This window comes from Dysidea avara, chromosome 5, assembly GCF_963678975.1.
Source record: "Dysidea avara chromosome 5, odDysAvar1.4, whole genome shotgun sequence".
Lineage (NCBI taxonomy): Eukaryota > Metazoa > Porifera > Demospongiae > Dictyoceratida > Dysideidae > Dysidea > Dysidea avara.
The window spans coordinates 21,155,371-21,180,663 of NC_089276.1; the positions used below are offsets into that span (position 1 = coordinate 21,155,371).

The 25,293-nt window shown below is 37.9% G+C and overlaps 2 protein-coding genes across 3 annotated transcripts in view; one reads left to right on the plus strand and one right to left on the minus strand.

Moving 5' to 3' along the window:
• LOC136256169 (sushi, von Willebrand factor type A, EGF and pentraxin domain-containing protein 1-like) overlaps positions 1–25,293 on the plus strand; it is a 49,224-nt gene that overhangs the window by 5,749 nt on the left and 18,182 nt on the right. Inside the window, exons 4-12 of the mRNA XM_066049115.1 lie at positions 1,729–1,917; positions 2,828–3,016; positions 4,741–4,929; positions 6,332–6,523; positions 8,130–8,327; positions 9,960–10,157; positions 10,600–10,800; positions 11,517–11,708; positions 21,316–21,507. Coding sequence (XP_065905187.1) covers positions 1,729–1,917; positions 2,828–3,016; positions 4,741–4,929; positions 6,332–6,523; positions 8,130–8,327; positions 9,960–10,157; positions 10,600–10,800; positions 11,517–11,708; positions 21,316–21,507 — 1,740 coding nt within the window. The remainder of the gene's footprint in view (positions 1–1,728; positions 1,918–2,827; positions 3,017–4,740; positions 4,930–6,331; positions 6,524–8,129; positions 8,328–9,959; positions 10,158–10,599; positions 10,801–11,516; positions 11,709–21,315; positions 21,508–25,293) is intronic.
• LOC136256175 (zinc finger BED domain-containing protein 4-like) lies at positions 17,404–19,733 on the minus strand. Of its 2 annotated transcripts, XM_066049125.1 has the most exons (3): positions 19,350–19,733; positions 18,424–19,295; positions 17,404–18,351 (listed from the first exon to the last, which is right to left on the minus strand). In XM_066049125.1, exons 1-3 carry the CDS (start codon positions 19,500–19,502, stop codon positions 17,631–17,633), a joined length of 1,746 nt encoding a protein of 581 aa, XP_065905197.1. In that variant the 5' UTR covers positions 19,503–19,733; the 3' UTR covers positions 17,404–17,630. The 2 variants fall into 2 exon arrangements, with proteins under 2 accessions (XP_065905197.1, XP_065905196.1); XM_066049124.1 differs by having other exon boundaries at positions 17,404–19,295.

Genomic DNA, 25,293 nt, shown 5'->3' on the forward strand with positions numbered 1-25,293 from the left:
CAGCTCATTGCACTAAGCGGTTTGCCTGGTAGGCGTGAAAACTAATAGTTTTTTATTCATAAAAATCAATTGCGTAATTGTGTCACAGATTGGGTTTTGTGTCATATCTCCATGGTCTTTATCTCGATTCCTTTTAAACCACCAAAAAGGCACTCCTACGATGGTTACTCCATCTACATAGCAATTTTCAACTAATTCCTCCAAGGGGTTTACCCTGTGGGTGTGGAAGACCTTACGCCTTATTTTACGCAAATAATCGGTCATAACTCCGTGAATGTTCATCGGATTCCTACCAAAGTTGGTACTGAGATCCACCTTACTGAGCCCTTTATGTGTGCCAAATCTCATCCCGATTGGAGCATGCATTCGTGTTTATGGCGGATTTTGTAAAGTGTGCGAAATGAAGAAGAAAACACGAAGAAATTAAAATGAAATGTTGTTCGTTCATATCTCGGAAATGGCTGGAGCGATTTTTTTTCAAATTTAGTGTGTAGACTCTCCTAACTGGCTGGCACGTTTCTAGCAAATTTGGTTTCAATCAGATAAGGGATCATAGAGCTACATAGGTGTGAAAATTGTGTTTTCTTTCTTCCTATTAATATACTCATGGTGTGGCGTGCTGGCTTCTTGGGCCACACGACACACTACCGTGTGTCTTGATCTAAACCAAAGAAGCCATGCTGTAAAAATATGGTGCTATCTACAGTCCAGACTGAAAAAAGTTGTGAAATCAAAATTAGCAGCCAAGAAATGGCTGCAATGTTAATGCTAAATGTTAATAATGCACACAGCCATTAATTATTAGCATTAACATCATTGCAACATTTCTCAGCCGCCACCTTTGATGACTTTTCACAACTATTTTCACCCAGACTATTAAAGGCTGCATTTTTTTTCATTATTGTGTTGTTTTTATCTTTAATACTCTATATGACCCCCAAAATAGGCTGGCTTTGGGGTTTATTTTTACCCACTTCTTATAAACAGACACAATGACGATTATTCAAGACCGAAGTTATAATTGCATTTTTTCATTAGACTTTTTGGTAATATTATTGTACTCTAATAGAGTGTACATTTCTTTTCTAAGGAATTCTAATAGAATGCATATAGAATGTTCTAGAACAATCAAGAATTTCTATTTGCGACCAGATTTCACAAAACCGATCCAAATCACACATCAGGCAAAATCAAACTATATAACACCACCACTGGATAGCTACACTATCATACTACTAGTTTTGACCCTCAGTATTACTCTAACTACTCGAAGCTGGTTTTAACAGATGTCTTTTTGGGTGGTGTAGAGATCTCGAATGGCGGTTTCTGGCCTTGTGAAGGGTCTGGCTTGGCAAGTATCAGTGGTTTACTGGTGGATGGCCTGATAATGTTGACCAGACTTTTTTTCTGTTGATTTTGCTACATATCAACAACTAAGGAGCCAGCACAGCCATGTAATCTCATGTCTGGACACCAATCGTGGCCTGCCTCCCCTTCTAAAATCACTTAGTACACATGCTACAAACCACATAAGAAATTTGGTGCTTTTATCGAAAAGTGAATGGTTTTGTGGCTTAGGCGCTGGACTATGTACGCATGAGTGAAAAGTGAAAATTATGATTTCTTCCTTCCTGTAATTAATACTCATGGTATGGCGTAACAAATTTCTTGGCCACAAAACACACATTACTGTGCATCTTGATATGTTGTATGAATTCTCTTCTTCAGTCACATGTCCACCACTAACTCCTCTTGATAATGGAAGGATTGAGTGTTCACTGGGAGATGATGAGACCTCCATTGAAGGAGGCAGTTGTATTTACATATGTGATGAAGGGTTTGAGATAAGTGGTACCATTATCAGAGAATGTCAGAGTAATGGGAGTTGGAGTGGTGATGAGCCTACCTGTGAAAGACGTAAGATGATGTTTTGTGACTAGATTACATGTATTACATGCATTGCAAATTCAAATACAATTTTGTGCACATAATGTGCAATTTAAAGACAATATGCAGTACAGTATATGTGACCAGATTTTACAAAACTGATCAAAATCGCACATCAGGCAAAATCAAACTAACACAGCCAGTGAATAGCTACACTATCGTACTACTAGTTTTGACCATCAGTACTACTCAGACTACTCAAGGCTGGTTTTAACAGATGACTTTTCTGGGTGGTGTGGATCTCGATTGGCAGTTTCTGGCCTTGTGAAGAGTCTGGCTTGACAAGAATCAGTGGTTTACTGATGAATGGCCTGATAATGTTGACCAAACGTTTTTTTCTGTTGATTTTGCTACATATCAGCAACTAAGGAGTCAGCACAGCTATGTAATCTCATGTCTGGACACCAATCGTGGCCTGCCTCCCCTTCTAAAATCAAATAGTACACATGCTACAAACCCAGCCCATAAGAAATTTGGTGCTTTTATGTGGCTTAGTGTAGGTGCTGGACTATGTATGCATGAGTGAAAAGTGAAAATGTGACTGAACCTGCGAAAATAGGGCATGTGGGCACATGATTTTTGCCTACTTTTTCAAACTTCAATTACTCATAACGTTTTATACCATAATGCCATGGCCATGCAATTTTCAGATCTTAGTAGGCATTTAATTGGCATCATGCTGCAAGTTACAGAATACAATTATTCTGTTCCAATACTGAGATATGACCTGTAGATTGTGCCTATATGCCCTGTTTTTGCAGGCCAGGTCACAAATTGTGCCTTCCTGTAAATATACTCATGGTATGGCGTGCCAAATTTCTTGGCCTCAAAACACACACTACTGTGCAGCTTGATATGTTGTATGAATTCTCTTCTTCAGTCACATGTCCACCACTAACTTCTCCTGATAATGGAAGTATTGAGTGTTCACTGGGAGATGATGGGACCTCCATTGAAGGAAGCAGTTGTATTTACATATGTGATGAAGGCTTTGAGATAAGTGGTACCATTATTAGAGAATGTCAGAGTAATGGGAGTTGGAGTGGTGATGAGCCTACCTGTGAAAGACGTAAGATGATGTTTTGTGACTAGATTACATGTATTACATACATTGCAAATTCAAATACAATTTTGTGCAAATAGTGGACGATATGCAGTACAGTATATGTGACCAGATTTTACAAAACCGACCCAAATCGCACATCAGGCAAAATCAAACTAACACCACCAGTGGATAGCTACACTATCATACTACTAGTTTTTACCATTAGTACTACTCAGACTACAAAAGGCTGGTTTTAACAGATGTCTTTTCCGGATAGTGTAGAGATCTTGGGTGGTGGTTTCTGGCCTTGTGAAGAGTCTGGCTTGGCAAAAATCAGCGGTTTACTGGTGGGTGGCCTGATAGTGTTGGCCAGACATTTTTTTCTGTTAATTTTGCTACATATCAGCCACTAAGGAGCCAGCACAGGCATGTAATCTCGTGTCTGGACACCAATCGTGGCCTGCCTCCCCTTCTAAAATCATTTAGTACACATGCTACAAACCCCATATAGTAGAGCGGATAAGCAACAAATTTTGATGAAATCGTTCACTTTATGATAAAAGCACCACATTTTCTGTGGAAGTTGAGTAAGGTATACTAAATCATTTGAGATACGGTGCCACGTCAAAATCATTGCCTTAGGGCATGTTTTAAAACTTTAAAACAAGGTTACAAGCCCATTTTTAGCTACTCAGGAAACCATACAAGTGCACCCAAATCTTTGCTTTTGCTTATGTCAAGGGCAGATCCAGAGTTTGGAAAGAGGGGGGCACCGGACCTTGCTGAAAAAAGTTGAAGAGCAAAAAAAGAAAAGGGTCACAGCAATAATAGCTAGTTATCTTTACCAAATATATTATGTCACGTATGTAAAATAAATCCTTATTAAAGCTTCATAGGTAAGCTACACTGCCTCATGAACACTGTGACTGCTTTATTAGAGTAATTGACTGCTCTATTAGAGTATCTCGATCTTGTATGTAATTTTTTAAAGAGGGGGGGAACATGCCCCCTGTGCCCCCCCTGGATCCGCCACTGTATGTAGCATGAATTTATCACAAATTTACAGGTGTAATTAGAAAGTCTTTCAAAATGTGGTAATATAACTTGTTTTAAAACACTTTTAATGCAGCCATATTTCAGTGTCAAAAGTACAGGCATGATCCAATAGAGATAATGTATTGCACATCTATGGCTTCATATACCGTGACCCTCCGTGCTTCTTAACATGGGAACCTAATGACCTGGATGGACACCTCCCTTGATCAGATTTTGGATATGACCATCCCTTGCTTGTCAATTAAGATGCAAAGTATCAGTATATTCACTATTGAGCCAGCTCAGTGTACTTTTATGGCTTCCCCAATACATTTTCTACTGATTTTACTTTTGAGCATGATATGATTGGTAATTTTAATGGCACCATATTTAATATGAGATAGTATGAATTAAGCAAATGTTGTACCAAGTTTGGTGCTTTTATCAAAAAGCGAACAATTTTTTCACTTATTTTATCAAAAAGTGAACGATTTTTTCACTTAGCCACTGTACTAATAAGAAGTTTGGTGCTTTTATCAAAAAGTAAATGGTTTTGTGGCTTAGGTGCTGGACTATGTTCGCATGAGTGAAAAGTGAGAATTGTGATTTCTTCCTTCCTGTAAATATACTCACGGTATGGCGTGCAAAATTTCTTGGCCACAAAACACACACTACTGTGGGTCTTGATATGTTGTATGAATTCTCTTCTTCAGTCACATGTCTACCACTAACTTCTCCTGATAATGGAAGTATTGAGTGTTCACTGGGAGATGATGGGACCTCCATTGAAGGAAGCAGTTGTATTTACATATGTGATGAAGGCTTTGAGATAAGTGGTACCATTATTAGAGAATGTCAGAGTAATGGGAGTTGGAGTGGTGATGAGCCTACCTGTGAAAGACGTAAGATGATGTTTTGTGACTAGATTACATGTATTACATACATTGCAAATTCAAATACAATTTTGTGTACATAATGTGCAATTTAAAGACAATATGCAGTACAGTATATGACCAGATTTTACAAAGCCGATCCAAATCGCACATCAGGAAAAATCAAACTAACACCACCAGTGGATAGCTACACTATCGTACTACTAGTTTTGACCATCAGTACTACTCAGACCACTCGAGGCTGGTTTTAACAGACGTCTTTTCTGGGTGATGTAGATATCTTAAATAGCGGTTTCAGGCCTTGTGAAGGGTCTGGCTTGGCAAGAATCAGTGGTTTACTGGTGGATGGCCTGATAATGTTGACCAGATGTTTTTTTCTGCTGATTTTGCTACATATCAACAACTAAGATTTTGCTACTGATTTTGTTACATATAAGCAATAAGGAGCCAGCACAGCCATGTAATCTCATGTCTGGACACCAATCGTGGCCTGCCTCCCCTTCTAAAATCACTTAGTACACATGCTACAAACCCCATAAGAAATTTGGTGCTTTCATCAAAACATGCCTTTGGTGCTTATAAGTTCGTGACGGGGTCTAGGTTATTCTTTTCAAAAATGTTTTAAAGACTTGAATGAATAATTATATTACCTTGAAATTTAGTACAAATAAAGAGTGGATCCATGTACCAAGTTTACAAGGAATCTGAAAAGCATCCACTGTGCTATGAATGTTTACTCCTGTAAAAAAGATCGAACTTCTGTCATAGCTACAGGGTAAGCTGCTTACAAGAACATCATGAAATTTGGTGTGTACAAAAGGTAGCCATTGTAGCAGTGCCTTTTGATGGTTAGAAAAACAAACAACAGAGATACAAAGCAAAAACCAAACAACTGTAAGTTGTGGGATCGGAATACTCTAATAGAACAGTTATTGTGGAGTAAAAGGTGCATAAAAAATCTCAAAAGCACTTACCAGAATTTGAACCAGGGAGCTCCATGCTAAACACTCAAATCCTTAGGAGCTACGCAAGTATAAAATCACATTTTCTTCCTTGTAAATATACACAGCAGATATGACATACCAACTTTCTTGGTCACATGACACACTACCATGTGTCTTGATGTTATATTATCATCAAGCGCCCATCACTAGTGAGGAAAGACAGCAGGACCAACTCGTGTAGTGTGAGATTGGGAGGCAAACAAGCAAGTGGGCTGTGGGCTAGTTTGTACACAATATCCTCATACAAGGGTTGATGGGAACCTTACATGGACCAATTTATATTGTGCTTGTATATATACTCACAAAAAGCAGTTAACTGCTGTAGCTACCCTAACAATGCATCATTTAAACTGACAACTCTTTCACAATGGCTTAAATTACAGTAAGCAATACTTCATATCCCATAGTTCCAATATGTCCACCACTTACTGCTCCCGATAATGGAGATATTGATTGTTCACTGGGAGATGATGGAGAAGCTAATCCTGGAGACACTTGTACCTCCACATGTGATGATGGTTATGAACTAGGAGGTAGTACCAGTAGAACATGTGGAGATGATGGAAGCTGGAGTGGTACTGACACTACTTGCACAAGAGGTATTGGTTGTTTAGTGTGTGTAAGCATCCACATTATAGTACTGTAGTTCCAGCTAAACTGCTTCATGTATTTGTACCATAGTACAGTAGCAGCAAACACTACCAGAAACCAGAGACAGCCTATAAATGAAAATTCCCATGGCTTTTCCTATGAAATACAACCTTTCATGGGTACTGTACCCATGGAATCTCTGTAGTTAGGGGCCTGCCGATTATGCTGGCATAATTATGAGCATAATAGGTGCCTGAAAGCATTGAGCATAATGCTAGCATAATAGGAAAAATATTTGAGCCATACTATAAATCTTTGATGGTGATTTGAGTGAGTGATTTATATATTTAACCTCCGAGCAATCGGCTACAGCCGTTCTTCCTAGCCTGGAGGGTCACATTACAATACATAAATAGTACACACAAAACTAAACAAAACAAGGTATAACCGATACAAAGACAACCAAAGTAAACAACTTACAACACACACAAAAACAAAAACATGCATACACATGTAGTAACGTTACAATCATATTAATATTATCAAAGGAGTGAGTCACAGTGCTGCTTAAGGACATCCATGTACTCATAAAATGGAGAATTAATACAGTCAGTTACAGATGATGGTAATGCATTCCACCATTGAATGGTTTTATAATGAAAAAAACGTTGAGTAAAGCATAAGCGGAACATAGGTATGTTCGCAAAATATACTGGTGTCCTTGCACTATAAGAAGTAGTTCCACCAAAAACAATTGGTGGTTCAAGTGGAATACATTTAACTTGGTGGTACTGGTAGTACATTAAACACAGTGAATTAAACTGGATAAAATAAGGCAGTGGCAACCATTGTAATCAATGATAAAATTCAGACACATGATCGTATTTCCTGAGGTCATAACACAACCTTACTGCACGGTTCTGCATCCTCTGAAGTCTTTGCAGTAGAGTGCTTCCCAGTGATGGTCCCAAACTATTACACAGTAAGACAAATGAGACAATACCAGGGATTCCAATAACATCTTCATCAAGCTATTGTCAATAACATGTTGATGAGACCTAAGCAAACGTAGATAGTACGACATTTTACAGCACACATTAGCAATGTGATGGATCCAAGACATAGTAGAGTCAAAAATAAGTCCTAAATACTTCTGTTTCTCAGTCACTTGTAGAACAACACCACCAACAGATATAGGAGCATGTGTAAACTCTGTGGAACAATTGGAGGCTTTAAACCACATAACCGGAAGATTTTTTAAAGTTAATTTCCATTTTACTCTGACATTATGGTGTTCATAGCTCTGAAATATCTCATGATACCCCATGAAATGACTTTCATAGGACAATTTCACTTTCATGGCAAAGACATAAAGACATTTCATGGCATACTTTTCAGGTAGTAAAAGCAGATGTGCATTTCTATAAACTGGTGTTTAAAGCAATCTGGTTTTTATGATTATATGGTAGGTGGTGAACATAAACCATAACCATATTCAAAAGGGGTTGAAATTGGAACACTTTGAGCCATTAGTTATTATATATACTAAGCGTAATCCTAAATGTCTTTTTTGTTTGTTTGTTTTCTTTTGTTTTATTTTGTTTCTGCCAATAGTTCCAACATGTCCCCCACTTGTTGATGCTCCTCGTAATGGAAATATTGATTGTTCCCTGGGAGATGATGGAGAAGCTAATCCTGGAGACACTTGTACTTACACATGTAATGATGGTTTTGGACTACAAGATGGTAGTACCACTAGAACATGTCAGAATGATGGTTCCTGGAGTGGAACAGAGCCTAGGTGTAGACGAGGTATATTACTGGTACTCACTATTGTAGAGTTCTTCTCCTAGTCACTTTTGCAAGTGCATAATTTTTTTTTTGTATGCACTATACTGTGCCCTTGGAAATACATGTTTTTATTTAGACTCAATGATGATTAGAACTTACAATTGTATGATTGCATATATGTACTGCATAATTTTCTAATAAAACACACAATTTTTGAGGATTTCTAATGCAACACAGATTGGATTTTCATTTTCATTAGCAAAGTTCTCAACTTTACTATTGTGCTAGAACTCTCAATCACAAGGTAGAGAGACGGCAGTGGTTCAGAGTTTGGTTGTATGGTGTAGAGAATCCTATCTGGTCAACTTTTGTGGTGACTGTTCTAGCATCTCAACCTGTGATTTTAACCACATGTTTGGTTTTTTCTTTGCAATGCTGTTTAGTTGTTATTCTAATTTCCTTAAAGGCATTGCTACAATAGTTAATTCATGTACACACCAAATTCTGAGTTGCGTTCATATGCTGTGTAAGATTAAGTTTTATTTATTAGTGTGTCTGTGCCGTGTATTGTTTTTATATACATACATGTAAAAAATATTGTAGCCTTCATTTGTTTGCATGTAGTTTGGATAAAACAAGCCTCTAAAATACAAAACCCACATTTTGGTGTGCAATAAATAGATGTGAAATCCATGCCAATACAACCTAGCTGTAAAAAAGGTGTAGCCTTCAAAAAATATTAATGGTTGAAAATATTGTGAACACAAGGAGTTAGCTGCAATGAAATTGTTAATTATACTGTTAAAGACATTTCTTGGTCACCACTTTTCACAACTTTCAAAAGCTAGACCTGGTGCTTTAAAGTCTTAGTAAACAGTGCAAGCAACATGAGCAATAGTATATCTATTGACTTTTAGTAGAGATAGCTTCAACTTTGTAAAGCTTATTGAAATCATATGTAGATGTAACAATACATTTTTAGATAGGGGCCTCTATTCCAAGCCAAGTATATACAGCAGTGTGCAATTTTTGAAGCAAACTCAGCATGATCTTTCTAGGAGAGTCTGGTGACATGCTCCCACAGGAACATTTTGATTTTTAGCCTTCTGAGGAAAATTTTATGTGCTGACTGCTCTATTAGAACAATTGACTATACCATTTAGAGTATTTCGATTTTTTTGCAAACTAAAATCAAATAATTACTAAGGGGGCTCCATTCCAGTACCCCTTGCCACCTGAGTTGCTATGCCATGAATCTGAGGTTGGAGGGAGATTATCACTTAATTTTTAACATTATGTTTAAGCCAGTAATGTGTTCGTTCATTGTATCTAAAGTAGGCAAATGCATGGTATATGAACACATACAGTTATGTGCACATACTGACATCACATGTCCCGTAGTAAGTGTAACTAATTATTCTGTATTGTATGCACTGTACCTGCTTGTAACCACATGCACTACAGCGTAACAGTAATATGTGTATGTGCACATACTAATCTATTACTTGGTTGTATACAATGCAACCATTATGTCTGTTACTGTTACTATTCACGAAGTGTTAAACTCAGCATCAATATACACAGATACAGTAATTAGAAATTCTACTACTGTACTTAATATGCATTATAAATTCTTTATGCTTTTATTTATAGTGTGTGACCTTCTTACTGCTCCTGATAATGGAGATATTGATTGTTCACTGGGAGGTGATGGTGCTGCTAATCCTGGAGACACTTGTACCTTCACATGTGATAATGGATTTACATTACGTGGCAGTGCTATGAGGGAGTGTCAGTTTCAACGTAGTAAAGGAACATCATGGAGTGGCAATGAAGCCAGTTGTGAACCTGGTATGCACAGAATGTCTTGTGAAGCATCATCAAACCAATAGTTTAACCTGCAGTTCTCTGATAAATGCTTATCCTAAAAATGGACACTGTAAAATCTTGTAATCAAATGTGGCAGCTAAGCAATGCTGCACCACTACACTTATACTCCTTTACAAATATACCCTAACAGCGATGATTATGAAGATTTATTATAAACTTTACTATTATTAATGAACATATAATGCACTACATATGGTTATGTAGTGATTGTTGAGATCGCTGTCACTACTGGAGATTATACACCACTAAGAGTTAATATGAATTCAAACATGCACCAGATGATATAGTTAAATCAACTTAATCAACTTGACCACATTTAGCTTAATTTTTATATTTTGATGCAGAGTTTAACAACAGTAACATAAAAACTTCATAGCATTAGATGGTCTGTTCTTGTTCATAGGACATGTATGTCCACCACTAATGGCACCAGAAAATGGAATGATTGACTGTTCACTGGGAGATGATGGAGCTCCTACTAATGGAGATACTTGCACTGTCACATGTAACGATGGGTTTACTCTACGTGGTGATGCTACAAGAACATGTCGAATTACACGTCGTCGGATAAGGTGGCTTGGTGATGAAGCTAGTTGTGTACAAGGTATGCATGAAACATTAACCACTACACAGCAATACAACTTACGTAGACAGTATAGTAAGTTATGCAGCCCAAGAAGCTGGTAGGCCACACCGATGTGTTGTTGAGAAATTTGTTTCTTTTAAGTTGAGTAGCTACTTTACTTGAGCCTAAACATGACTTTCAGTTTGGTTTCATGCTAATTGATCAACTACTTATTGGCGGGTCAAACTCTAAAAGCTCGTCCAAATATTTTTCTTAAAGCATTATTCTGTTAGACACAGACTAACCACTTCTGGGGGGGTACAGCAAATTCCAGAAACAGCCAGCTTAAACAAAGGCACTCTTCAGAACATTTAAGCACTTCTAAAAATAATTAATACTTCAGCAATCTGTAGGTGGTTTTACTTGTAGCTAGCTAATAGCTACAACTTGTAGTTATATCTCTGAGAATGGAACCTTCTTCTCCATAATTATGTCTGGATTTGCCATTGTGTGGGTTAATTAACCATAACAATGACAATGTTTAGAAACCAAAATTGTGGGATGCCAAAACCACATCCTAGTTAATCGGTCATCTACCTTGTTGGAACACACATAAGTCATATGTACAATATATACCTAATCAATGTGTAATTCATAAAGTATGCATACGTAGCTCAGCCTACTAATGCTCCATAAAGGTACCAACTTATCAAAGCCACTGGCATGCATTGGTTCTTCATTGTAATGTTGAATAGTCCCCAGATGTCCACCACTTACTGCTCCTGATAATGGAGATATTGATTGTTCACTGGGAGATGATGGTGAAGCTAATCCTGGAGACACTTGTACCTTCACATGTGATGATGGTTATGAACTAGGAGGTAGTACCAGTAAAACATGTGGAGATGATGGAAGCTGGAGTGGTACCGACACTACTTGTACAATAGGTATGCATCAAACCAATAGATGAATTTCATAGCAAACAAAAGTTACCCCTAGCAACCTCAATTTTACAATATTTGTATAGGGCTAAAGTAACGTCACCAAGTTTCAAAAGGGTAGTATGTATAGATCATGAGATACAACATTTGAAAGTTTCATACACTATCTATTGTAGGGGACAACAGTTTCCCTTTCTGGGCAATCATATAGATAGCCTATATATGGAAAAAACATGAATTCAAAAAAGTCATATCTCAATTGGTAGGTGTGAATGTCCCTATCCAAGTTTTAATATATGGATCATGATATATGACTTTTTTGAAATTGTGGTTTTCCCATACATTATCTCTATATGATTGCCTAGAAGATAATAATTTTATGGGAAAATTGCAAACTTTATAATGTCATATCTCATAACCAACAGTACACATGGCATCCTTTTAAAACTTTACTTTAGACATTCACCCTTCCAAATGTTGTAAATTCAGGTTGCTATATAGGGGCAATGGTAAAATTCACATTATGAAATTCATCACAAATAGCAGCTGTAACCATGCAATAAGTAATCATCATATTGTACATGAAAGTACTTTTTAATAAAATATTTGGGCTTTCCTGGCTAAAATATCACCCAAACCAGCCTCACAATACCTTTGTGGCATCTTGGCAATATTGGTGATGTAAGCCCAATTTAAAGTGTCTGCAGATCACCCAAATAACATATTAGATAAGTTGCTATGAAATTTTATTCGGCAGAATTTTCTACTGATTGACTGACTAACTGTCTGCCTGCCTGCCTGATGCTTCAGACAAACGTAACTTGACACCTGCTTAGGCCATGAGCCTGATTGTTTCACTGTTAGGTGTTGCTTTAGCCTGACTGGTGCCATATCTCTAACAAGTAGATGGAAAAATTAGAGATTTCAAGTTGGAGTAGGGATCAAGAATAAAAAGTAGTGAAACAATGGAATAGCTAAAAGGTGTGAAACAAGGGAGGTTGTCTATACCCACAAAAATGCTAATAGACATTATTTTAATCCCTATACTTCAGTCTGTAACCATGACTGAATTGGGGTTAGACTAAGTATAAGGAATACATGTCCATTAGTATATCTGCAGCCTCTCTTGTTTTGCAACTTTTTAGCTGTTTCGCTACTCATATTTTTCTTTGATCCCTAATCCAGCTTTGAAATTTCCAGTTCTTCTATCTACGTATACATAGTTGCAACACAGTTACAAGTATGAGGTATATGACTGAAACATCCGCATGATCCTGAGAACACGCAGCGCTCAAGGGAGAGTGCATATGTTTTAGCCATACCCAAGAAATTGTGTTATGTAGTAGTTGTAACATGGGCATGAGTGATTTGCCTGAAGTATACAGGGCGCAGCCCGAGTGCGAGTGTGTATATTTCAGGCAAATCACAAGTGCCCATGTTACAACTAATATATTCCACTTGGGTTAATCACCTGCAAGTGTACATGGAAACTGCAGGAATGCTTTGCGAGTGTATTTATATGGGACCATGTGACTTTCGATTGTGGGTAACGTCGTAAGAGCAACGACAAGGCACTGCTGAGAGGCCGAACGTAAGTGCATCGTCACGAGCATGCAGATCGCTTCGATTGTGGGTACGCAATTAAACACAGGAAGCCCAAATTTGTATTTGTATTTGTATTTGTATTTTAAGGATAAAGGCTTATGCCTGTACATCCATAAACAAAATTAATAATTATTATGTACTTAGCTATTCTAATTACTATACAAAATCAAATAAGCAATTACTGTAGTGTCTGTCCAGCAGTGTTTTAAAATCATTGACATAGGGAGAATCAACAATAGATTGGGGTAATGAATTCCAGTAATTGATTACTCTGTTACTATAAAAATTAGATCTTGTATACGAATTAGTGTGATGTTTGAATAATTTCCTTGTGTGACCTCTTGTTACAGTAGAAGTGGATGGGGTAAATAAATGATTTTCTATATCATAACTGCCTTTGAGAATTTGGTACAAATATATCAAATCACCCCTTCGTCTGCGGTGTTGTAAAGATGGTATGTTTAGATACGAGCTGAACAGCTCATAATGAAGCTTAAGTGCACTATAAAGTACTTACTATACTAGCCATGAATAAACTAAAGCAGTGAATATGTTTACAGCGCTATAATGGCCTAGCCACACCCAGTCACTACGCGTGTGTGACATCGCGCCAAGTGTCAAAACGGCAATGTAAAGACAATTCAACTACACTAAAGTACTTACTTTACTAGCCATGAATAAACTAAAGTAGTGAGTACTATTAACACTAATGGCCAAATCAATTAAGCGCTACGACAAGTGTCTGTGGGACATCCCCAAGTGACTATTGAATCAGGGGCGGATCTAGGATTTATAAAAGGGGGGGCTAACTCAAGGTACTAATCTCTTGGGTAGAGGTGTGCAAATCCCAGCATGCAAAGCATGCTGGAACTAGGGGGGTCTGGGGGCATGCCCCCCAGGGAAAGTTTGAAAGATAGATGCTAAAATACTGCAATTTGGAGACATTTCCACATATTAAAATTCATAATATTTTCTGCCTGTAGATATTTTATATACTGCCTTTAAATTATAGATATGGCTCTCTAAAGCATTTTGCTAATGGAAAAGTTTGGGTAGGTACAGACAACCAAGTACATGATGCACCCCTCTCACAATTGCACAACACTGAATAGGTGCATGTTAGAATAAGAATATTGAAAGTGGAAGTTTTGAAATTTGAACAATACAAGATTGAATTTGAGAGTAGTTTCACTTGAATGGAAATTGTGTACCTGAATTAAGTATTGCCATACATATTAACTACACAAGTAGATGAATGAAGCCCTTTAAACAGACCAATGCACTTCATTGTGCATATAGGTACAGGCAGATTTGGAAAAATTCCATAACAGAACCAACTACATGTTTCCAGTGAATGTTCTATTAGAGTAGTTAGCTGACTGCTCTATTAGAGTATCTCGATCTTGTACACCTCCAATGCTGATCCGGGTCCTTGTTGCATAAACTTTAGCATAAATCCTCTGATAATACCTTGGAAAGATGTTTATAAGGTGGTTTTATGAGTATTTGTATTATTAGTGATCATATAATTATGCTAAGACAAAATTTCATTATAATACCATAGATCCTATAAAGGTATAAAGGATCTATGATAATACTCAGCATATTGATCAAGTAAAGCCTAAATATGAAGGGGGGGCTTCAGCCCCCAAAGCCCCCCCCTGGATCCGCCCCTGTGAATGTAACATGTTTAATATAAACTAACCTGTGACCTTCTTCGTAATAGTTAGACACTCGCAATAGGTGTCTTCGAGGATTTAAAAACCATCGGTGACGTCAATAATTACCGAGGCGCAGCCTCGGTAATTATTGACGTCACCGATGGTTTTTAAATCCTCGAAGACGCCTATTGCGAGTGTCTAAGTGTTTTAGACAATGGCGTAGAAGCAGTGAGTTAGTATAGAGAGTTCCCATTGTAAACACCTAGGGTATTTCAGCGAGCAAAAGATGTGAGGTCGCGCAAGCCATGAAGCGCGACTAACTTGGCTGAAGGTTTGTAAAGTCCGAGGTAAAGTCGATAAAAAGTATGTTTGAGGCATTATGGATACGTGTGAATGGCAGCAAATGGGAATAGCCAGTGCCAACATGGCTGTCTTGGTCTACAGAGCGTGCTTTAATATGGCGAAGGCCACAAACTGAATTAATGGCTTGTACCACGACGGTCTATAAATCCACTGAGCTACCCACGATAACAGCGTACCTGAGTGTAATTTCTTTGTAATAATCGGCTCGCAATCGGTTGGTGTTTACTGATGTGCGAAATACTAATTGTCCACAAAAGGCTAATTGTATTACTGTAGGCCACATTGTGGTTGTAAACAACTGTCGGGTGTCTTACCAGTATGACACCTGATACCAGGTTTCTTCGCAAATAAGAGACCTCCACACATCAAACGAAACGCTGCATGCCATTGTCTAAATTCAGTAAAACAATGAACTATCTTTTTCCCCAAGTCCATGATCTATGCCTTGGCTCACTTTACAAAAACTAAAACCCACTCAGTATCGATCCTGTGAAGTGTCGCTATATTAAAGGAGAGGAGATCACACAGTTTCATCAAAGAAATCAAATGATTTCTGAGAATGCTTGGAATGCATTAATGAGAATAGGAGGTGGTATATACAAGTTATATCACTCCTAGGAGGGATATAACTTGTATATACTACCTCCTATTCTCGTTACTGCATTCCTGAGCACTGCTAGCAGTGCTATTATACCACTTATACACCTTCTCTTCCCTTTGAAGTGAGGTGTGAAAGTGGTATATTATATAGTTATACAACGGCCACGAGTGCTCTGCCTGATATAAACGCACGAGCCTGAGGGCCGTCAGGCCCGAAGGCAAGTGCGTTTATACAGGCAGAGCACGAGTGCACGTTGTATAACTGTTATGTACCACTCACCTAATAGGTGGGGAGAGTCTCACAAGACAGCTGTAACACTTATAAAGGCCAGGTTTCTAACATCGATTTCGAGTAACCAAGCCGGACGTTGCGATGACGTTCCCCCTGCCACTTGAGATATCGAAAGCTAGTACGCTATGGGTTATATCACTAACCTGCATTCGCTGTTCGACTCTCATCATGTAGTGCTCAGCATGCCAGCGTGCCATATAGACTAAGCACCAGACTAATCGCCATAGTGATTCTCTCGAGTGAAAAAAAGCAGCTAGATAGGTTTAAGTATACAAAACCTAACTACTAAACAATACTAGTCTAATTCTTACTATTCACACTGGCTAAACTCGAATCTGGTGGCATGACAAAACTGGTTACCACAATCGAACATAAAGGTTAGTATTATTTAGAATATATTTGTTTTATTGAGTCATTGTTGAAGTGGACTACAGTTTAATCTGGGCTAAGATGACACCTAGTAAGGTGTATAAGTAAGTTTATATATATGTAGACTAGAGTTGTGGCCACCTGCATTGGCTTTTTCGATCGCCATTGGCTGCTTGTAAACATTATACGTATTGGTGACGTTATGGCCCACAATCGACCTTTACATGTCAGACTATAAAAGAATTTGAGTGATCTGTGAAGCGTCTTTCCACCTATTAGGTGAGGTGTCGTAGTGGTCTTCGCCACCGGCACTTGTGCTATGCTGCACAAAACCGCAGCCAGTGCAATATCTGTATATTACACTGTGGTCGGTGCATTATAACATATAATGCACTCGTTGTGGTCTACAAAACCGCAACCAGTGCGTTATAAGTTATAATGCACTCGCTGCGGTCTGCAGCAGTGCAATATACGAATTATGGCACTGGCGGTGCCTTTGAACTGCCCACGCAGAGTGGTACATAACTGGTATATTCTACACCCCAGTAGATGAAACGATCAGAAATAGCAATTTATAGTGAAACAGTACCTGTTAGTAATTGAAATTGGTAGAATCATTGATGGATTAGACATCTGAGAGTCTTTAGTGATGCCACACCCATCTACCCGTGATTACAGAGTTAATGAGACAAGAGTTCGTAATCCTCTCAGCAACCCAGATAAATAATTGTTGGTTGGTTTACATGTCGGTGCTTTTACTGTAGAGACTTGTTTACTGTTTATAGGCAAAGATTTCATGGAATGTGTCAAATTAATGGTAAGAATAGCCACGAATCATAGTATATCACTGATATACCATAGTTTGCCAGTTATATGCCACTGCATGGTGCTTTTTATTTTCACAACAATTGTAATGCATACATACATGCATATGGCTACCTGCTATCTGAATTAAGGATAACAGTTGTGAGTTAATTAAAAAAAGAAACATCAGTGTGTACAGTGACTTTACCAGTGAGGGGGTACAATTACCCATAATTAATTTGTGTGTTTATTATTACACTTGATAAACGTTGACTGTTTGAATGTTACATCATCAAGCCAGCATGTCTCAGGAGTAAACACCTTCCCTGTTGTACTAAACAACCTGTCTACTGGACATGATGAGGTAGGTACTGCTAGAACATCTTTGGCTAGTCTTGATAATGAATGATACTTCTCTTCATTGTCCTGCCAAAACTTTGCTGGGTCTGTTGATAGTGGCACGGTTGTGGCTTCGATATAGTCATCCACCGAGTCTATGGGCAGGCTTTGGGAGAGTGAGTATTCTCCATCATACATAAAAGACATGAAACTAAATGAGGATTTCTTCTTCTTCGGTGGAGGTTCACCATTGTCATCAATTATAGCTGTATTTGACAGCTGTGAGATCATTCTTCCTAGTGCTGATTTTAATATACTCACTGATTTTTGCTTTTCATCATTGTCAAAACACCAACGAAGCTTGAAACGAGGATCAAGCATAGCAGCCAAAATGTATGTCTCATTTTGTTCATAGTAAAGCATCCGTTTCTTGAGAGATTGTTGAAGACTGGTGGCCAGTACAGACTGGTGTTTAGACACCATACTTTGCATATGATGATGTAGTCCACGAATACATGGTAAAACATAGCCAGTTGTTGGACTACAACCAGCCTGGACAAAATCTGCAGCTTCTTCAAATGGTGTAAGGATCTCCAAAATATTGCAAAGGGTGTTCCTGTTATCAGATGTTAGTTTAGGAGCATTCTCTACCTGAGTAAGGGTAGATTCTGAGATTGATAACACTGACCTTATTGTTTTCAGCTGAGAGCTCCACTTACTTGTGGCTAGTTTACCACCTTGCCCTGTAGTCTCCTCCCTAAGGACATCAGTTGCTATAGTAGATCTCTGCATGAATGGTACCATACTGGAACACTTTTTAATCACTGTACCAATGCAATCAGCTGTTGCCATTCCATCTTTCACTACCAGCTCCAACATATGCTCAAAACAGGTGTGATGTTCAAAGATTTTGTCGTACTCAAGAGAAAGACTGATACAATCTTGTTTCTCGAATTCTTCATTACTTGTCGTATTGTCTTGAATATCTTCAAAGTCTGGCAGTGTCAGGTAAGTTGTGTTTGTTCTACAGTCAGTGATTATGTGCTGCACTTTTTCACTAATGTTGAAGTCAGAAACAATTCCCTCATACCAAAGCTTCAATTTGTCAGCAGTATGTCTCCCTGTAACTTGACTACACCCTAACATAACTGACTCTAAGCTCCACTGGTCTGAAATGTAGTGACCCGCAACACTAAGGTATGATCTGTTTAGATGATTTGACCAGATGTCAATTGTCAGGTTGATGGTGTTAGTCTCTCTCAACTGATCACACAAACTTCTTTTGAGTGACTCATACTTACTTTTGAGTAAAACTGTAGAGAAATGTTCATGGGTTGGTAACTGATACTGAGGATCTAAGGCACCTAACAGTGCTTTGAAACGAGTACTGTCTACCACTGAAATGGGAACTAGATCATCTGTAACAAAGTCAACCAGAGCATTTGTAACTAAACTTTGTTTAGGGCGTTTTGAATCATATTTCTTTTGGGGTTGTGTGATTGTCGATTGTGATCCAGCTTCATTCTGTTCCTCATCCAAGATTGTGGAATGAACTCGTCTCTATAAATAAAAAGGAATTAAGCTAATTAGCTATCCCATGCAATTGTTTCTTACCAAATGTTTCCACCAGTTTGTTGTGGCCTTAGTTGATCCTGTAATATCTTTCTGGCAGTAGTTGCATTTTGCCTTGAAGTTTCCATCTGGTAAGATTTCTGGTACTTCATAATGCTTGAGTACAGATGGAGATTTCTGCTTCTTGTCTGTCATTCCTGTCTACTTGTAGTTAAACACTTGATACACACTTGATATAGATTATTAACACATAGTCCATGTGTTATTGATCAAGAGTCACCATCTTTACACAAACTCATCTACCACATCACATGAGGTCCCACTACAGTTTCTCCAATGGTGAAAGTGTACTCAGTGTACTTTAGAGGTACTTTAAGTATTCCAGGTACAAGCACTTACGTAGTACTTCGGTACAAGCACTTAGTACTTCGGTACAAGCATTTAGTACTTAAGTACAAGTACTAATGTTAGGAATGTGTACTAGAGTGTACCATTATAGTCACTTAGTCTATTAATAGTAGTGTCATGTGACAAAGTTTATGGCTTCTCTAATCATATTTTATTGCCTGATTACACAAACATGTACTTTTCCCATGACTATATTCAACCAGTGTTCTAGCTATTGGTCTAGTAATAATTTGCTTTTCTCAGTAGTTCTAGATGTATCTTGAGAAGTCAGTTCATAGTGCTAAGCTATTATTACTTCCACTACCTACACATCATATACAAGTGTCATACATTCTTGTTATACAAATGATGTATTTTGAGTAGCCCATCCACATTCCATTAACTTTGATGGGTTAAATGTTGACAAAAATCAAGGAGTCATAGATCTAAACATGTACTTTTAAGGTACATATACATGTAGACATTTGACTAGTTACTGTAAAAGTTGATGAATGTAACTGATTTGTCAAATTTGCTAACTTTCTTTTGTCAAAATTTCCTGTTATACGTTATCATACAGTACAATGAGTACTGTTTAGGGATCATGAAGGTTTGGGCTTTTCTGATCAAAAATATCACCCTAAAACCAGACTCACAATACCTTCATGGCACCTTGGCAGCATCAGGTATGCATAGTCAAGCCCCAAAAGTGCCTTCTGTGCGAGCTACAATACAAAACTTTTAAATTTCAGTGAAATTTTCTGCTGACTGACTGACTGATTGACTTACTGATTGACAACTGACTGACTTCCTGATTCCTTTAGACAAGCATAACTCAGTAATGGTTAAGACATGTGCATATTTGACTTTTCACTGTCAAACGTTGCTTCAGACTGACAGGAGCCTTTTGACATATCACAGTACATACAATGCACACATCATGGACTTACCTTTGTCCTCCTTTGTGCCCCATTTCTCTTTGCTGACTCCTCAAGGTGTCAATTCGTGGTAGCACATAGTGGCTTCCCTATGGGAATCATCCATATTTTTCATAGTGGCTGAATCGATTGCAGAGGTGCTTCTCAAACTGCTAATGTTACATAATGAGCAGAACATAGCTGAAAACAAAGCATAATGGCCACTTCACTTTTCCGTAATCGATTGTTGGGACATACGTGCAGATGTAAAATCAATTTAATGGCTTACCTGGAATCATTCTTCCTTTTGATGTGGTATGCAAGAGTTCATTAGTCATAATCATGTTGTTAAAAGTAAGCAAACAAGTACAAGGAAAATTAGGAATTGTTTGTAAGGGATCACAGGAAAAGGTAGTGGAAAAAGAGGTTGCTTATACCTGCAGATACGTTAGTGGAAATTTAATCCCTATCTCCAGTCTATAATAGCTATACCCATGACTAAATTAGGGATTAAATCTCCACTGGTATATCTGCAGGTATGGGCAACATCTCTTGTTTCACTACTTTTTAGCTATTCCCTTGTTCCACTACTTTTTCCCTATGATTCCTAATCTGTCTTAAATTCCTATTTTTTCCTTTCACTTGTCTAATTAAGAACTGTTTTACAATGTCTTATTACAGAAACAATATTTCATATCCTATAGTTCCAACATGTCCACCACTTACTGTTCCTGATGATGGAGATATTGATTGTTCACTGGGAGATGATGGAGAAGCTAATCCTGGAAACACCTGTACCTTCACATGTGATGATGGTTATGAACTAGGAGGTAGTACCAGTAGAACATGTGGAGATGATGGGAGATGGAGTGGTAATGACACTACTTGTACAAGAGGTATGCTTCCTTTGCTGTACTGTACAATGTGTTATACCATAAAGATATTGAGAAACAAATAATTACCTTGTAGCTAAACATAACCTGGTTGTACAAATAGGCTGTGTTCACAAAATTAAAACAATTTTTTGGAAGATATCTGTTGTGGTGAAGAATGAATGTTAATGCTCTTACCACTATAATAATGATTACATTGGACCAACTCATCTTTTGATGCAGTTTTGCTGCATTCCTGATCATAGCCACCATATAGTAGAATCAACTATAAGTGCCCATACCACATTACTTTTTAAGTGTTTTGTAGCTTCTGTTGTTTGTCTTAGTAGCTACTACATTTATCCTTGTCTGGTGATGCCCTTAAGTTAATGGTAACAGGAATAAATAGTCCCACTTTACTATAGCTGGTAGAATGATGTCATTGATTAGAATTTTTAAAGCAGTGACACTAAAATTTAATTGTTCATTGTGTCTGCTAGTATCTTCCTTTTTTCATAATGAATTTTGTTGGTAAGTGTTAAACACACTTCTTCTACATAAGGTCCTAATAATTCTAGACTGGATGGAGCAAAGCTACGCTACACAAGTATAAGTAAAAATTAAGAATTTTAAGTTCAATTAGGGATCAGAGAAGAAAAGGTAGGGAAACAAGGGAGGTCACCTACACCTGTAGATATACTAGTGGACATTGTTAATCCCTACTTCGGCCTATACCCATAACTGAATTAGGGATTAAATGTCCAATAGTATATCTGCAGGTGTAGACAACCTCCCTTGTTTCCCTACTTTTTATTTCTATGATCCCTAATTGATACTTGTTTAGTAACATTATTAGGACTGGTGAACCCATACATACCGCATGACAAGAAAGGGTGGTGCCAGAGTTGATGTTTTTGTCTGAACGTGTACCCCAAGTATCAATTACTATTTGAAAGTGAAGCAGCCATTGCGCTTCACTATCAGCCATGTTCGCCCCATTATACAGTGCTATAAATGAAGAACAGTAGGAAAAGAACCTCTGCAATCAATCCAGTCACCATGAAAAAGATCAAGCCCCAACTACTTGAGATTGAATGGTGGCCATTTGCTTTCCTTTCACCTATTTCAGTCCATTACATAGCATTACAAATGAAGAACAGTACGTACAAGAAGCATCTCTGCAATCAATCCAGTCGCTACGGAAAATATGGGCGAGATACTAACACAGCCACAGGGAAGCCTCATCATACTATTGCAAATCGTCACTTTGCGTTGTCAGCAAAAAGAAGTGGAACACAAAGGAGGACAAAGGCAAGTCCATGATGCGTGTATCGTATGCACTGCAGTTGGCAAAAATGCACATCTCGGGACAAAGTGACATCGAATAGTGAAGAAATCAAGCCCGTAGCTATATCCATTGTCAAGTTATACTTGCCTGAAGGCATCAGTTAGTTAGTCAGAACAAAATTCTGTTAAATAGAAAATTTTTTTAAAATTCCATATGAATAGAAACTTTTTGGAAGGGTTTGGCATTGGTCTGATGAGATTTTTGGCTTGGCTGTGCTTAACCAATACTGCCAAGTTGTCATGAAGGGAAATTTAGGCTGGTTTTAGGGTGATATTTTTGGCTGAAAAAACCCAATTCTCCATTATCTCTAATATACAGTGCTACTGTACTGTATGATGTACGTAAGTAGAACTCAAATCCCCACAATTACTGTAGTATGCTATCTGTCTTTCTTCATTACTACATAGCTAACTACTGTATTGTAAATTAGGAATCATGAAGGTTTGGACTTTTCTGACCAAATATATCACCCTAAAAGCCTAACAATACACCTTGGCAGTATTGGTTAGGTATAACCAAGCCAAAACATGCCTGCAGTATGACCTGAAATACTGTACTTAAAAAAGGTTGCTACAGAATTAATATTAGTCGAATTTTCTACTTCCTGCCTGACTGACTGACTGACTGACTGACTGACTGACTGACTGACTGACTGACTGACTGACTGACTGACTGACTGACTAACTAATGCCTTCAGACAAGTGTAACTCGATAACGGCTAAGGACATGGGCTTGATTTTTTTCACTGTTCGACATCATTTCAGCCTGACGGGTGCCTTTTGGCATACCGCAGTACATACAATGCATGCTTCATGGACTTACCTGTGTCATCCTTTGTATCCCATTTATCTTTGTTGATGGTGTGAGGTGTTCATTTGTGGTAGCACCATGTGATGGCTTCCCTATCTTTGACGGGAACCGTCTGAGTTTTTGTTGTGACTGGATTGATTGCAGAGGTCCTTCTCCTAGTGTTCTTCATTTCTAATGCTGTGTAACTTAGCTGAAAACTGCCACTTCACTAATTCAGTAATTAATGGTTGTGGTGTGCATTCAGATGAAAGCAAGAAACTTGGCACCATTCCTTCCATTCTAATATAGTAGGCTTGGGTTCACCAGTCATAATAATGTTACAAAAAGTATACAAACAAGTTTATGAAAAATTCAGAATTTTAGGGATTGTAGAAAAAAAAGGGAGATCGCCTACACTTGAAGATATGCTAGTAGACATTCAATCCCTATTTCAATCATGGGTATTGACTGAAGTAGGGATTTAATTACTATTATCATCAATTTAAACAATACACAACAAAACAGAACAAAAAGTGATACCAAAGTAAATATGTCAATTACTATCTTCAAGGGTATGTAACAGTATAGTGTTGCAGAGGAAAGTTGTTTTGACAAAAATGAATATCTCCGAGAGTTGATGGTGGACTGTAGAGGGACTAGTGAAAGATGGTGACTTCTGGTAGATGCTATGAACAGAGACTATTAAAATGATAGATGTTTGCTGGTGGTATATGTCATTGAGGAAATTGACTGAAAGGAAATTTCGCCTTGACTGGAGAGAAGGAAGGTGGAACTGGGAGCAACAATCGTTCAAGGAAATGGTCCAAGACCTGGTAGATGAACACCAGTGACTCCCACAGATCCATTGAGCTTCCCGCTTTTGCAGGGACTCTATTAGCCGGATATCTCCCAAATTATGGGAATTCCATACAACTACAGCATACTGTAGTATTGGTCAGATGATAGCTCTGTATGCAGTACACTTAGCTGCACGGTTGTAACAAAACATTAATCTACCGATATGTAAATAGTTCATCAAAGATTTGGTTCCCTTGCTGGCTTTTTCTTAGACCAGTTTAACTTGGAATCTACCTGCACACCAAGATACTTTACAGGATTACTCCATGAAATAAGTATATGGTTAATGGAGTAGGTAAATGAAATTGGTTTGTGTTTGTTAGTGATCATCAAAGCTTCACATTTTGTGGGATTTAACTTTAGCTGCCAACAACCATCCCAAGAATAAAATGGCAGTGAGGTCATCTTAATGGAAGAACAGTCCTTGAGAGTGTTAGCTGGAGCATAAAGTAAAACATCATCAGCAAACAATTTACGTATATACTGTAGTAAATTTTCAGGTCCCTTGTTTCATTACTATGTATGATCCCTAATCAATTTAAAATTCTTATACTTGGTAAATTAAAAGGTTGTATAGAGTATAGTTGTGACCTTATGCATACTAACTTACTTTAAGTGCAATACAAATGTTTATTGCTTGTAATAAATCTATAGTTTAATATTGCCTTGCTTCTCTTTCAACATCTCATGTTGTCATTTTTCTGCAAATGGTAGTCTTGTCCCCAGCCATTTATGAACTTGATTGATTGCATGGGTGGCTGGGGACAAGACTACTCATATGGCAATTAGGTAGGAGTGGCATTGAGACTGTGTGT